Genomic DNA, 14,706 nt, shown 5'->3' on the forward strand with positions numbered 1-14,706 from the left:
GCTTCACGCGTCGGCTTGGGTTGTGTATTGATGCAGGAAAGGCAAGTTATTGCATATGCTTCACGTCAGCTGAATCCCCACGAAAAGAATTATCTGGTACATGATTTGGAGTTAGCTGCGATTGTTCACGCTCTTAAGATTTGGAGGCATTATCTTTATGGGGTGTCTTGTGAAGTTTACACTGATCATCGCAGTTTGCAGCATTTGTTCAAGCAGAGGGACCTAAATTTGAGGCAGCGCAGATGGCTGGAGTTACTAAAAGATTATGATATTACTATCTTGTATCATCCGGGCAAAGCAAATGTGGTTGCAAATACCTTAAGCAGAAAGGCGGAGAGTATGGGTAGTTTGGCTTTCATTTCAGCAGAGAAAAGGCCATTAGCCTCGGATATTCAGTCCTTGGCTAATAGACTTGTGAGGCTGGATATTTCAGAGCCCAGCCGAGTTCTTGCATGTGTTGTGGCCCAATCTTCACTATTTGAGTAGATCAAGGCTCGCCAGTATGATAGCCCACACTTGATGGTTCTTCGTGAAACGGTACTATGAGGTGGTGCCAAGGAAGTTACTATTGGTGCGAATGGTGTTCTGCGACTCCAGGGTTGTCTATGTGTTCCTAATGTGGATGGACTGAGGAAAAATATCCTAGATGAGGCACATAGTTCTCGGTATTCTATTCATCCAGGTGTTACGAAGATGTATCGTGACCTGAGGCAGCATTATTGGTGGCGACGAATGAAAAAGGACATTGTTGAGCATGTAGCTAGGTGTCTAAATTGTCAGCAAGTTAAATATGAGCACCAGAGGCCAGGTGGCCTACTTCAGCAGATGACTATACCGGAGTGGAAATGGGAACGCATCACTATGGACTTTGTAGTTGGGTTGCCGCGGACCTTGCGAAAGTTTGATGCAGTTTGGGTCATTGTTGACAGGTTGACCAAGTCGGCACATTTTGTTCCTATTGTGACTACGTATACTTCAGAGAGGTTGGCCCAGATTTATATTCAGGAGATAGTTCGGTTGCACGGTGTGCCAATTTCTATCATATCAGATAGAGGCCCTCAGTTTACTTCACATTTCTGGAGAGCAGTACAAAGTGAATTAGGGACCCGTGTAGAGCTCAGCACAGCCTTTCATCCGCAGACCGACGGGCAGTCAGATCGGACAGTTCAGATTTTGTAGGATATGCTTAGGGCATGTGTGATTTTGGAGGTCAGTGGGATTGTTTTCTGCCTTTGGCCGAGTTTGCTTATAATAACAGTTACCAATCCAGCATCGAGATGGCTCCATTTGAGGCTTTATATGGCCATCGATTACGTTCACCTATCGGATGGTTTGAGCCCGGTGAGGCTAAGTTATATGATACTGATTTGGTAAAGGATGCCTTGAAAAAAGTAAAGTTGATTCAGGAACGACTTCGTACAGCACAGTCCAGGCAGAAGAGTTATGCGGATCAGAAAGCGTGTGATTTATCCTTTATGGTAGGTGAAAAAGTTCTTTTGAAAGTTTTGCCGATGAAGGAAATCATGAGATTCAGGAAGAAGGGCAAGTTGAGCCCAAGGTTTATAGGCCCATTTGAGGTGTTGAGACGAGTTGGGGAGGTTGCTTATGAGCTTGCATTGCCTCCCAGCCTATCGGGAGTTCATCCGGTTTTCCATGTATCTATGCTCTGGAAGTATCATGCCGACCTATCACATGTGTTAGACTTCAGCACAGTTCAACTAGATAATAGCTTGGGTTATGAAGAGAAGCCAGTTGCCATTATTGATAAACAGGTTCGCCAGTTGAGGTCCAAGAGAATTTCTGCAGTTAAAGTCCAGTGGAAGGGCCAACCAATCGAGGAAGCGACTTGGGAGGCTGAGGAAAACATGCGGAGCAGATATCCACACTTATTCAGCACTTCAGGTATAATTCTAAACTCGTTCAAGGACTAACGTTTGTTTAAAAGGTGGAGAATGTAATGACCCAACCGGTCATTTTGACTTTTAGAACCCCATTTCCTAAAATAAAAACTTCTCGTATGTGCTTTTAATGATTTATGACTTGCGGGGATGGTTGGTTGGGGATTTAGAAGTGTTTGGGTTGAAATCGGAATATTTGGTTATTTAAGATGGCTTTAAAGGGCCAGGTTTGACTTCGGTCAACATTTTTGAGAAAACGACCCCGGAATAGAATTTGTACAATTCCAACAGCTCCGTATGGTAATTTTGGACTTAGGAGCGTGTTCGGAATTTTATTTGGAAGTTCGTAGTTAAATTAGGCTTGAAATGGCTAAAATAAGAATTTAAGGTTGGAAGTTTGACCGGGGAGTTGACTTTTTGATATCGGGGTCGGAATCCAGTTCCGAAAATTTTTATAGCTCCGTTATATCATTTATGACTTATGTACAAAATTTGAGGTCAATCGGACTTGATTTGGTAGGTTCCGGCATCGAATGTAGAAGTTAAAATATTTTAGTTTCATTAAGCTTGAATTGGGGTATGATTCGTGGTTTTAGCGTTGTTTGATGAGATTTAGAAATATTTCAGCTTGCGAAACTAATTGATAAATTAAAAAATCCTTGGAATTTAATGAATTATTATTCTTGCTTGTTAAAGAATTAATTGTTATTCTTGTAAATGATATTTAATTGATAAATTAGAAATTATTTGAATTGAAAGAATTTAATTAATATATTGAGAGTTGTTACATTTGAAAGAATTTGATTATTTCCGTTGATTAAATAAATTATTGTAAATTCTGTAAATCATGCTGATTTAAATATCCTAATTGTGTTTCAATTATTATTATTGACCCATAGTGAGTGTCAAAGTCGGCCATCTCATCTCTACCACTTCGAGATTAGGCTTGATACTTACTGGGTACACGTTGTTTACGTACTCATACTACACTTGCTGCACTCTTTGTGTAGGACCTGAGGCAAGTACTAGTGGGGGACCTATCGTCTTACACCCACGTTATCCAGGGACATAGTGGTAAGTTGTCTTTCTGAGCCGTTCTGCAGCTACTAGTATTTCTTCTTATATTTTTTATTTTGTCTATTTTATTTCAGACAGTATTTGAGGTTTTGTATAATCTACTAGATGCTCATACACTTGTGACACCAGGTTTTGGCACACACATTGGTAGAGTTTGGATTTTATTATATTTTTTCTTGGTTTTAAATTTTATCAATGTATGTTTAATATATTAGTTGGATTGCCTAGCCGTAGTGTTGGGTATCATCACGACTTATAGGTGAAATTGGATCGTGACAAATACATTTTCTCGGAATATCATAAAATCAATATGTCTTTCGGATAAACTTTATCAAATACGTATTTTTCTGAGACCCATGAACAGAGGATATAATAATAATTCACGTGGGGAATCAAGAATATAGACACCCCTAGTATTTCTATGAATAAAGTCATTTATGAAAGTTGTGTATTTTGCTCGTTTTGTTTGTATCATTTGGATCATGCCAAAAAAGAAAGAAGGGATAGCCTTAACATACCTGAGCCGATTCTCTTGACAATCCCTCTAACACACGTCAATTGCGACAACACGTAACGGCGGATCGAAGTAGGGGAAAATCCGTATGATATTCTTGAGAAAGATTGCACCGTACTCCCTTAGAATCGCAAACTCCCGTTGTTATTATACTAAGAAGTCTCGTATGAATTCTTGTTAAAGTAACTCACGTTACTGTTACACAAAATAATTTTGTATGACTTAGCTGAAGTTCCCCTTCACTTTATTGTAGAGATGCAAGCATCTTCTTAAGTGACTTAGATAGGTTTTTAAGTCTTGGCGATGTGGGCCCCACTTTGTAAGACTTGGCCACTAAAATTCTTCTAACTATGCCACCTTGCAATGTGATTTAAGAGTCATATATATGGGCATAGCTGGCTGCCATGTTGGGGCTTATCCAAAAGCCTTAATCACCCACCAATTCCTTAATCAACTAGTTAATCTCTCATTAACCAAAAATTAACCAATTACCCACATAATTAAGAATTATCTTAAATTACTTAAAATACTACTTACTTTTAACACACTTTATAAACCTTACTATCATGGTTATATGGTACCTTGTATGGCACTAGTTCATAAATATCGAGTATTATAGCTCGTACCGTATTTTATCTCAAAATGACAACCTTCGACGAAACTCATTTTCTTCGATTCGCTTATCCTCTCACCTTCACGAATTTACTTATCACTTGTTTGAAATAGCATAATACTTGTAACTTCAAAATAATCTCATTTTCGAGTTTTCATCAATTTACTTATGGCGTACTTTCACGTACGAAAACATGGGATGTAACATTAAATATGCATTTTAATAGCATATTTAATTATGCTAAACTGTACAAGCTTAAATCGATATTATAAAGGCATGAAACCTCTATTGAAAATATTAGTTGATTTTTTATCCTTAAATAGTTTTTATATTGATATATAATTTAAATATTTTACTAATATTCAGGACTTTAAAATTAATTACAATTTTTCTTATATTTTAAATCTTTTTTCATAATAATTTGTTCGACTTATTAAATTTTCATGTTTGAGTAATATTTTTTTGTTCACACATGTTTCGAGAAAGTTATGTAAATCATATATCTTTTTCTCTTTATATCTCAGCAACTAAAACCTCTAAACCTTTGAAGAGAGATAAATTGAAAATACATAAAATTTAATTATATTTATGTCATTAGAAAAAAAAAACTCTAAAATTTAGACTTATTTGTGTCTTCTCGAATGAACTTGAGAATAACTTTTGGAAAAAAAAATTAAAAAATTCTTAAATCTCAAGGCTATGTGTGAGAAAAGGCCCAAAATAGTGTTTTTCAAAACATTTAAGCCAATCAAACATGAGAAAATTAAAAAATGTTTTTCGAAAAATATATTTTTTTCATATCAAACATGGAGACTAAAAGTGTATCACTTTATTAAAGAATGTGGACTATTAGTGCTCCATGTGAAAGAAATAAGACTAGTTTGAGTTAACGTCCAAAGATACTGAACTATTTTGGGCCTTTTCTTAATAGTAAAAATGAAGCACAATAACTTGTGAAATTTAACTTATAAAATTATAGCCAAAAATAAAATTTAAGGTGAATATATTAAATAATAATTGATAATTTCTATGAACAAAGTTTTTCCTTTTATTAAGCTAGCTGTAGTATATAAGATCAATATTCATCAATTTCAGAAACTCACACTTTATTTTATAATTCAATACAATTTAAAAATATAAATATGTAATTTTCTTAACAACAATTACTTTTTAAGATTGAAAATACACGCAACGCGCATACATTAAGACTAGTAATACAACAAAAAAAAAAGAAAAAAAAAAGGGCTTCAGGCGTTATCTTAGCACTTCCTCAAAATAGTGATTTCTTGACTGCAGTCTGCAGGAACTATGTTATGGGATACAACAAGTTTGTTGTTAGTTGTCTTGAAGTGTGATTCGAAGTGATGAGTTGATATAATAGTACATCTTTTATGTGATACATTTTCTTTTTAATTTATTTAAAAAAATAGTTCTTTTTTTAATAAATAATTTAATTTAATTTTTTATTTTACTTTTATTGACATAATTTTATAGTTACAAAAATATTATAACATATTTAAAATTATAAATTTTAAAAGTTTTATTTTTTGTTAAATTATTCAATCAAATACCTTCGGCATAAAATAAACGGATAGAGTATTATTTTAAGACAAATTTCCTAACGTGCAACTTTCAAATATAAATTCAAATTTAAACATAAATTTAAATTTAATCGTGCTCAATGCGAATAGCAGAAAACCAAAAAGAAGTAAATTTAACCTTTTCCAACACGTAAATAAACAAATTAACTATATCATGTGTAAAACTGCAAAAAAAGAGTTATCTTCATAAAAAAGGTAAAACAAAAATATCCAGTAGCGGTGACTCGGTCAGTCGGTCATAGCAAATTGACAATACGTGGCAGAACAAGAGAACACCTCGTTACATATACCCTCCAAAATACAGCCACGTTTCTCATTTGACCTTTCCAAATCAACCGCTCTTCTAATTTTCAAGTTTGAAACACCACAAACCTCGACCTTTATATCTTCTTGTTTCACTCCAACTCTTTCGCAATTCATTACACAACACAGATAAATTCGCAAGCTAATTTATGGGTTCTTTTAGTTATACTAATTTGAGTTCATTGCAAGTTATAACATAAAGGGAAAAAGGAGAAAAAAAAGTGTTATCAAACTTAGTAAGTAGTATTTCTGAGGAGGTCAATAGAAATGGCAAAGAGGACAGCGTTGTTTATACTATGGGTGGCGGCGATGTTATGTGTGTGTTGGTGTTGGGGGGAGGAAGCTGTAGAAAATGCCAAACAGAGAACAAATTTGGCAACTGGAGAAATGAAGATTGAAGGGGAAAAGTTTAAGCAAAGTGCTTCAGAAGCAATGCACAATGCTAAAGAGAAGGCTGATTCTTGGGGTGATTGGGCCACTGGCAAATTCTCCCAGTAAGATATTTCATATTCATTACTGTTGGAAAATTAATTTAAAATTTAAAGTTACAGTAGGAAATTAATATTGTTTAGATTTGATATTTGCTACGTACTAGTTTATTTAATGCATGATATTTTCCTTTACCAGTATGTTGAAGCTTTTTGTTAAGAGTTTAAATTATATATACACCGTTAAGAAATTTGTCGAAATTTTGACAGTATCAGGTCCTCAATATTAAGCCTCTTCAGTTACCTTAACATGTTTAACTTTTAATAATAAAAATAAGACAAGTTAGCTGCTATAACATATAAATGCAACATTGATAGACTAGGAAATTCCTTACTCGGATAAATATTACTATATAAATGAAATTCGTTTGCTAGATGCGATAGAGTTTAACTTTAATGCACAGACATTGCAAACTTGAATTTATACCATCAAATTATTTAAAAAGTAATTATAGGTTATTGCCTTTAATAAACTTTAGAAGCTGGTTAGACAAACAACCTGTTATAACTGGTTAAAAATGTGTATAAAATGAAGGGATTTAACTCTGTTATATAGGCTATTTTCTTTGAAATAGGTAAATTAAGCTCCTGCCAAGGTGAGATTATGATTTAAATCTAGCTTACCTGCTTCTGGAAAAAAAAATTAAGAAACTACTTCTCCCGAATTCCATTTTCGAGAAATCCACTGGACAAATATGAATGACACTAAAAAGGGCAGTGTGGTGCACTAAGCTCCCGCTATGCGCGAGGTTCGGGAAGGGACGGACCACAATGATCTATGAATGACACTGAATTCTAAATATTTTTAAAGTAACTTATTGGTGAGAAAAGGTGAAGAAATTATATTCGAGGATAAAGCAATGCTTATTAATTAGTGTTGTAAGTTTTAATTACCAAGTAAAATGTAGTTTAATTGTTTGCTATCAAAGGTTCCTCTTTATGATATCTAGATACAACATATCTTCAGCTACTCAAAGCAGTACTTAGCATGTTGATAGTTGCCTGATGGTATTCTAATTAATGTATCGTATGCGAGTCTCAAAATCTATATGGGATTTTAATTATACTTTAACTTCAGGTATCAAGAAGATGCAAAAGATGAAGCCCGCGGATTAATGGATAGAGCAAGAGATGCAGCAGCAGACGCTAAAGATTCTATAAGTACAACCGCATATGGTAAATTTTCCTTTTCTCTACAAAGACTAAGGTGAAGCATGAAGCCAAAGAATTCCCTCGGATGCTTCTAAACACTTTGAAAGAGTTGTGTACTGATCAGTTTTGCTTGCAGGAACCCAAAGAAAAGCTTCTCAAAAAGCTAGCAGGATGGCAGACGAGGCATCGGACAAATTAGGTGATGCGAAGAATCTTGCTTCCAAGAAGGGGAATCAAGCAATGGATGCAGCAGCCGATATTGCTCATCGTGCTACGGAGAGAGGGAAACATGGTGCATATGACTTTGCATCGGAGAAAGCAGGTAACGCCAAGCAATGGCTGAGTAATATATAATTTTGTTGAGTTTCCTTGATACGAGGGATGCTAGTGTAGCGGCAAAACCTAGTGCTTATGTTAGACCACAGGTTCGGGTTCAAATCTTAGGTGTGACATTCTAGCATTATCATAGGTGTGAGATTCTAGCATGATTTTTAAGCCATGGCTTCTGGTTTGGCAGGTGATGCCAGCGATAAAGCCAAAGAAAAAGCTCATGATGCTTATATCTCTGTCTCGGATAAGGTAGGGAATGTGATGAACACGGCCCCGGACATGGCAGCCGATGCCAAAGAAGGAACCAAACATAAAGCTTCTGAGGCCTATGAATTCGCCTCTCAGACGGTGGGTGACGCCAAAGAAAAAGCTCATGATGTTTATGACTCTGCCTCGGATAAGGCAGGCCATGCAATTAACACAGCCTCTGACATCACAGCCGGCGCCAAAGAAGGAACCGAACATAAAGCTTTTGAGGCCTATGATTTTGCCTCCCAGAAAGTGGGTGATGGCATGAACGCAGCTTCCCAAATTGGCAGTGACGCCAAAGGAAAAATAAAGGATAAAACAGGTCAAGCAATGGACAAGGCTTCAGAAATGGCGGGCAATGCCAAAGAGATGGGAAAAGATGGCGCCTATAATGCTTACAGATACGCATCTGATAAGATGTATCAAGCAAAGGACATGGCTTCTAGTAGTGCGGTTAATGCAAAAGATACAGCGAAAGATAAAGCATCCTATGCCTATGATTTCGCCTCAAGTAAGGCTGGCCAAACCATAAAAATGGCTATTGACAAGGCCAATGATGCAAAAGACACAACCACGGAAGTATTGGCCGATGGGAAAGATAATGCTTTTGGTAAATTTGAAGATGCAAAATCAAATGTTCGCGAAACTTACAAGTCTGCCAAGGATACCATGAATGAACAAGCCAAGGAAAAGTATGAAGCTGCCAAAGAGAAGGCTTCAGATGCTGCAGGCAACCTTGGAAACAAGATGAGAACTCGCACTACAGAATTATGAAAAATTTACTAGTAGTAAGAGATCTTCACGCACAGAGATCTTTTGAAGCCCTCAGGTCTTCTTCTTGTGAGTAGCTGAGATAGTTAGCACTGCTATGTTTCTTTTGTTTTCCGTAACTGTCTTTTTTATCTAGACTTTGTAGGTTAGGGAAGTCGCTAACCCAACTAAGTTCTGTACGTTTTTTGCTTAGGTTGAACACGTCATAAATAATATGTTCTAGTTGTAGCATGACGATGGGTTTTTTCTAAATTCCGACTTTGCTCGAGGGTCGGTTTATGTATTTTTCAGAATATTGGATATGATAGTTGTTTTGCTTGAGCCTTCACTTGTTTAGTTTGGAGCATTGATGTGTGACCAGATCGTCTGTTTGACACATATTTAACCAAATCTAAACTAGTATATTATGATAAAAGGGCCTTTTGTAAGGACGAAATCTTTCTATAAAGAAGAGAGATCTACATATAGAATTGGGTTGGCTAATGGCATCTTGTCTTGAGAATGTTAAGGCTTATGGAGGATTACGAGTAAAATACAAAGTTGGGCTGAAACAACTACGGGAAAACACAAGAATTGTTCCCTCGTCGCGATAGGGATCATGCTAATATTCTCTGTATCGGAGGGGGCGATAAATCTCATTACATCAATTATTAGCGTATAACAAAATATAAATCATGAGTAGACGAACTTATGTCTCATACGCATGAAAGACGCCGAAAGATTATATTAAGAAAACAGCCCAGCATTTTATTTCAGGCATAGAGAGCTTCAAAGACCATGGTAAAAGGACCTTCAACTACTTTATCTGTGCAAAAGATTATTACAGTACAATGGAAGAATGCTCTAGTTCTAGTACGTACTGCACCGGGGATTTAGCTATTCTAACCTTCAGGCAATAGCGGAGTCAGAAATTTAAGGGAATTCAAAAAAGTGTAATACACCTAATACATGAACCGATCCGAAGAGGATTCAATAGTTTATATACAAAGCCGAAACCAGGCTTTGATGCTAATGAGTTCGAAATTTTATTCCTTTTAAGTTATTAGGTTTTAAATTAATAAATATCACCTATTAAATGAATTTCTTAAAACAAATACAAGGTTTGAACCAAAATTATTGGATTCTGCCGAACCTGCTTCGTATGCTCTAGCACCGCCCTTGTTAATATATATATATATATATATATGTGCAAATTTGTTTGTTCCAGGCTTTATATACAAGACTGTAATGGGAGTCTTGGAGCAACGGTAAAGTTATCTTTGTGGAACTTATAGGTCACGGGTTCGATCAGCGGGACCAACAACTGATGCTTGCACCGAGCTGTCCCTTTTTGCCCTTTATGTACAAGACTCAATTGAACCACCCACCAAAGGTAGCTTCGCCACTACGTGTAGGTGAGGGGATCCCATATGTACTCCATTCGCACTCTCCTTCCCCCTATGTATAACCAAAAATAAAAAGGAACTAGTGCACCAGAAAATGTAGAAAGCCCAAGATTTAAACTTAATAACTTCATGAGAAAATGACACCAAGAGGCATTAGCAATTTTTTAGCCTTATATTATGTTTGGCAAAGGAAGCCCCAAACATGTGCTGCCTCCCCTTCTTGTTCGCTGCTTCTCCAACCCCCTCCCCCCTCCTTTTGTTTGCTATCCCACGGCCCCTCCCCACCTCTTGGGCGCTGCTTGTAACCCCTCCCGGCCAATCTCCCTCTTTGTTCGCTTCTCTATAGTACTTAACCTCCTCTCACCCCAGACCCACACAATCCTCTTATTCTACCATTAATGCATCCCTCTGTTGTTCTTTACAGCCAGCAGGAAGGGAATTCATCAACAGAACTTTTCCAACACACATTCCTTTACTAGTGTTTATCACCAGCATTATTTGAGATTTAATTTTAGGGAATTCTCATTTTGTATATCAATGTATTTGTGTATACCCACAAAAACTTATGTGTTATATACTAAAATATACACCGAAGGAAAATAAATTTTTGATATACACAAAGAAGAAAAATAAAGTTGCAATGTTGGTATACACGTTATTTGACGTATTATACAGTGTGATATACAAAAAACATAATTATTTTTGTGTTATACACTTGAATATAGAGATAACAAAAAATTATAGTTATATTTATAACCTTATATTTTAGATATACAAAGAAGAAAAATAAAGTTATAATATACATTTTGATATACACATTATTGTTGTGATATACATTTATTGGTTACATATTGCCAATATCTATAACTAGGGCTATTTTTTTTGCTAATTATGTGATTACTTTGTAACAGCATGCCAAAACCCCAAACTTCATTTTGATTTCTTTCCGTGCTGCTTTTTTATGAATTCATCTATGTACATTATACTTTTGCCTTTGTAAACTTCAGGAGGTTTACAACTCCTTATAGAAGCAGCAAATTACTGTACCAGCGCAGCAGATGACATTAGGTTTGAAACAGAACACACGAACTGCAGGAGGAACAATCAGTTCAACCTCATGGCTATTACCCAGCTTAAGGTAAAAGAGTCGACCTTCGGATTCTGCCCTAGCCTTGAAACCAACTCCGACAGTCTTGAAAAAGCGAAAGAATTTAGCTTCCATAGGACTAAAGTTATCAATGCGTTGAAATGGGTGGTAATACGCAGAAAGCTACATCAATATGAGTACTGCACACCACCACCACCATAAGAACGACATCGACAACAACAATAACAACTATTATTACGCCTGGCAAGATGAATCCATGCCGTTCTATTTAAGCTCGTCTACATCCATATTCAGATAAAATAAAATTAAAAAACACTAGAAATTCTATACAATTTCTACTGGCATTAAAAGCCACATCAATAGAGTAAAAGTTGAAGGCCAATAAAAGAAAGGACATTATTTCCTTTGGTGGGAGCTTTAGCATGGACAAGAGAACAACAACAACAAACCCAATGTATTCCCACAAGTGGGGTCTGGAGAGTATAGTGTGTACGTAGACCTTACCCCTACCTTTAAAAGGCAGAGAGGTCGTTTCCGGTAGACCATTGGCTTAGGGAAGATAAAAGGAAAGGGCCAATGACAAGCAAATCAATCGAAAAAATAGGCGAAAACACACAACTATCACTAGCTAGTACAGTTAAAACCGAAGCGAAAGCAACTACAAGTAATAACAGAAGTCCAAAAAGGCGAAAATACTTGACAAGAGCAAGACCATGGGAATAATAATTAAATATTCCTAATTAAGGATGAAAGCAAAACTGAAAAAGAATGTATTATGCATATAGCAAGTTTACCTATTTGCAAGCATAATATTGCTTGAATAATAATAAACTCTTCATTTTTTTAAAAATAAATAAAAACAATAATAAACTCTTCATTTTTTTAAAAATAATAAAAACATGTCAAACTAGTTTGATTTAGAAAAATAAATATAAGAAAACTTAAGTGGGGCGGGGACGGGTTGAAAACTGAAAAAATAGCTATGCGGGGCGGGCGGGTTAAAATTTTTGCGAGTTAAGGTAAACCCACACTGCACCGCACAACCGCCATCCCTTTGGTCCATGTGAGACTCCGGACTTCTAACATTGCAGTTGCATTATCAAACTACTCCCCAAAGTACGAGTCAGGATCGAATCCCTGGCAAAAGATGTGAAATTCGTGTGTTGTTGAAAATGCCAACTATATAGATAAATATCACTTCTAGAGGAAATAAAGGAAACCAGTAATCACTTCTCTATTTCATCGCTCAATCCCCCTCGCAATAGGTTGGGAGATGAAAATTTTGTTTAAAGAATTAAGTAATTTCTATAACAGAAGTTTCCATAAAATTGATTATTACTACTAATAACGACAAGAAGTAATGGGAAGCAAATACGTACCAATCATTGCAAAAATAATAAAGAATTAGAGAAGGAACTCACAGTTCGGATTTCGTCGCCAATTGAAAATGGGGAAAAGTGAATTCAACTTCAGCCGGAAATTTGGAATCAATCTGAATTTGGGCCTGAACCATGCTAGATAAAGGAATTTGGGCCTGTACAGTTGATAAAGGTGTATATCCATAAAATAGGTGTGTGAATGGGTGTACAAACCGAACCGAAAAATCGCACCAAACCGAAAGTCAAACCAAACCGATTAAAAATCCCGATTTGGTTTGGTTTGATTTGGTTTGCTATTGAGTAAAAAAATCTGAACCAACCCGACATATAAATATATAATTTTTATATATACTTTTAAGATTTTATATAGAATTTTCTTCAAAAAATATCTAGAAATATTTGGGATTATCTTGCGGGATATAAATTTTAATAGAATATGAAGTGCTCCATATTTATTGACCTTAAATAATGGGTTGTATGATCACTTTCTTATCAAGTGTTACTGAAATGCATCTATCTCTTTGTTCTTCTATATTCATATCATATGTTAAGATCTATTAAATTCTTAAATCTTTTCCAATGTGAAGTGATTATTAATATTTAGGTATAATATTAATTTTTATGTTTAATTACTAAATTCGGTTAACCTGAAAATGTATATCAACAAAAAATTATTGTCAAACGACTGAAAAAATAACTATTATGTGTTACTAATAGAATTCTCCCATAAGAATATTTTAATCGATAATATGTTTGTCAATTTTTTATATTTTTACTAAATATATATTTACTTATCAAATATTTAACAAAGTAAGATTGAAATAATATGTAAGTAACAAAAAACCTGAAAACCCAAAAAACCCGACAAAACCAAACCAATCCAAACCGATATAGTTAGTTTATTTTGATTTTGATAAAACCGAACTAACTCGGTCCATGTACACTCCTAGGTATGTGATATACATTGATACACATGATATACATCATATATATACATTGTCATGGATGAATTTAGAGAACTTTTGTGGTGGTAGTGGCGAAATATGATGATTTTCAGAGGTGAGCCCACGTGAGACAGTGGCAGTAATGTAGTTTCTGTAATATTTTCGTCCATTTTGGAGTAAATTGGGATCGGTTGCTTCCTGCCAATTGTTTTGAGCTTTAATTGTTAAACCTAATCTTGGTTATAATCTTGCCAATAGCCATTAGCAGTGGTGTGTACATGCCATACTTCCATGGGACTTTTTGGTATATACGAAATTTTAAACTTATTTACTAGGTTTATCTAAGTTTTTCTATTTATAGAAAGTAACTAAAGTTTTTTATAAAATATATACAAATTCGGTCAAAATCTACATTTATCTACAACTTAAATACAATTTTTTTGTACAGAATTCAGCCAAAACTACAATTTACATATAATTCATATACAATTTGTATATAATTATGTTAGTTGTATATATTTTGTATGTCGTTTCTATACCTGACATACAAAATATATACAATTTATTTATGTCTTCTTCTTCTTCGAGTTTCAATCTAAAATTCCAACCAAAATCACCTCGAACCTTCACAAAATTCTCTCAAATTTGATACATAAGCTCCAAATAATATTCTCAATCATTTGCAACAACACCCCATCCAAACAAATAACAATTTCGCAAACTTCGACTTTTAGATTCAAAGCTTCTAAGCTTTCTAATTGATGTCATAGGAGTTTAAGCTTTTGTATACACGATCTCATTCAGTTTTGTTTTAACTATACTATCAATTAGTTTAAGATTAGTTCCAAGCGCTACTCTGGTAGACAATGTCTTATTTATTCATTAAAAAAAATC

At 35.1% G+C, this 14,706-nt stretch overlaps 1 protein-coding gene and 1 pseudogene across 1 annotated transcript; one reads left to right on the plus strand and one right to left on the minus strand.

Annotated features, from left to right (window-relative positions):
* The first annotated feature begins 6,071 nt into the window (after positions 1-6,071).
* On the plus strand, positions 6,072-9,324 carry LOC104099502 (late embryogenesis abundant protein D-29-like). The gene is made up of 4 exons (XM_009606515.4): positions 6,072-6,500; positions 7,573-7,670; positions 7,783-7,968; positions 8,164-9,324. Exons 1-4 carry the CDS (start codon positions 6,274-6,276, stop codon positions 8,997-8,999), a joined length of 1,347 nt encoding a protein of 448 aa, XP_009604810.1. The 5' UTR covers positions 6,072-6,273; the 3' UTR covers positions 9,000-9,324.
* Positions 9,325-11,153: 1,829 nt separating this feature from the next.
* Positions 11,154-12,970, minus strand: LOC108945734 (large ribosomal subunit protein uL6m-like; annotated as a pseudogene).
* Positions 12,971-14,706: the final 1,736 nt, after the last annotated feature.

This window comes from Nicotiana tomentosiformis, chromosome 9 (assembly GCF_000390325.3).
Source record: "Nicotiana tomentosiformis chromosome 9, ASM39032v3, whole genome shotgun sequence".
NCBI classification, from domain to species: domain Eukaryota; kingdom Viridiplantae; phylum Streptophyta; class Magnoliopsida; order Solanales; family Solanaceae; genus Nicotiana; species Nicotiana tomentosiformis.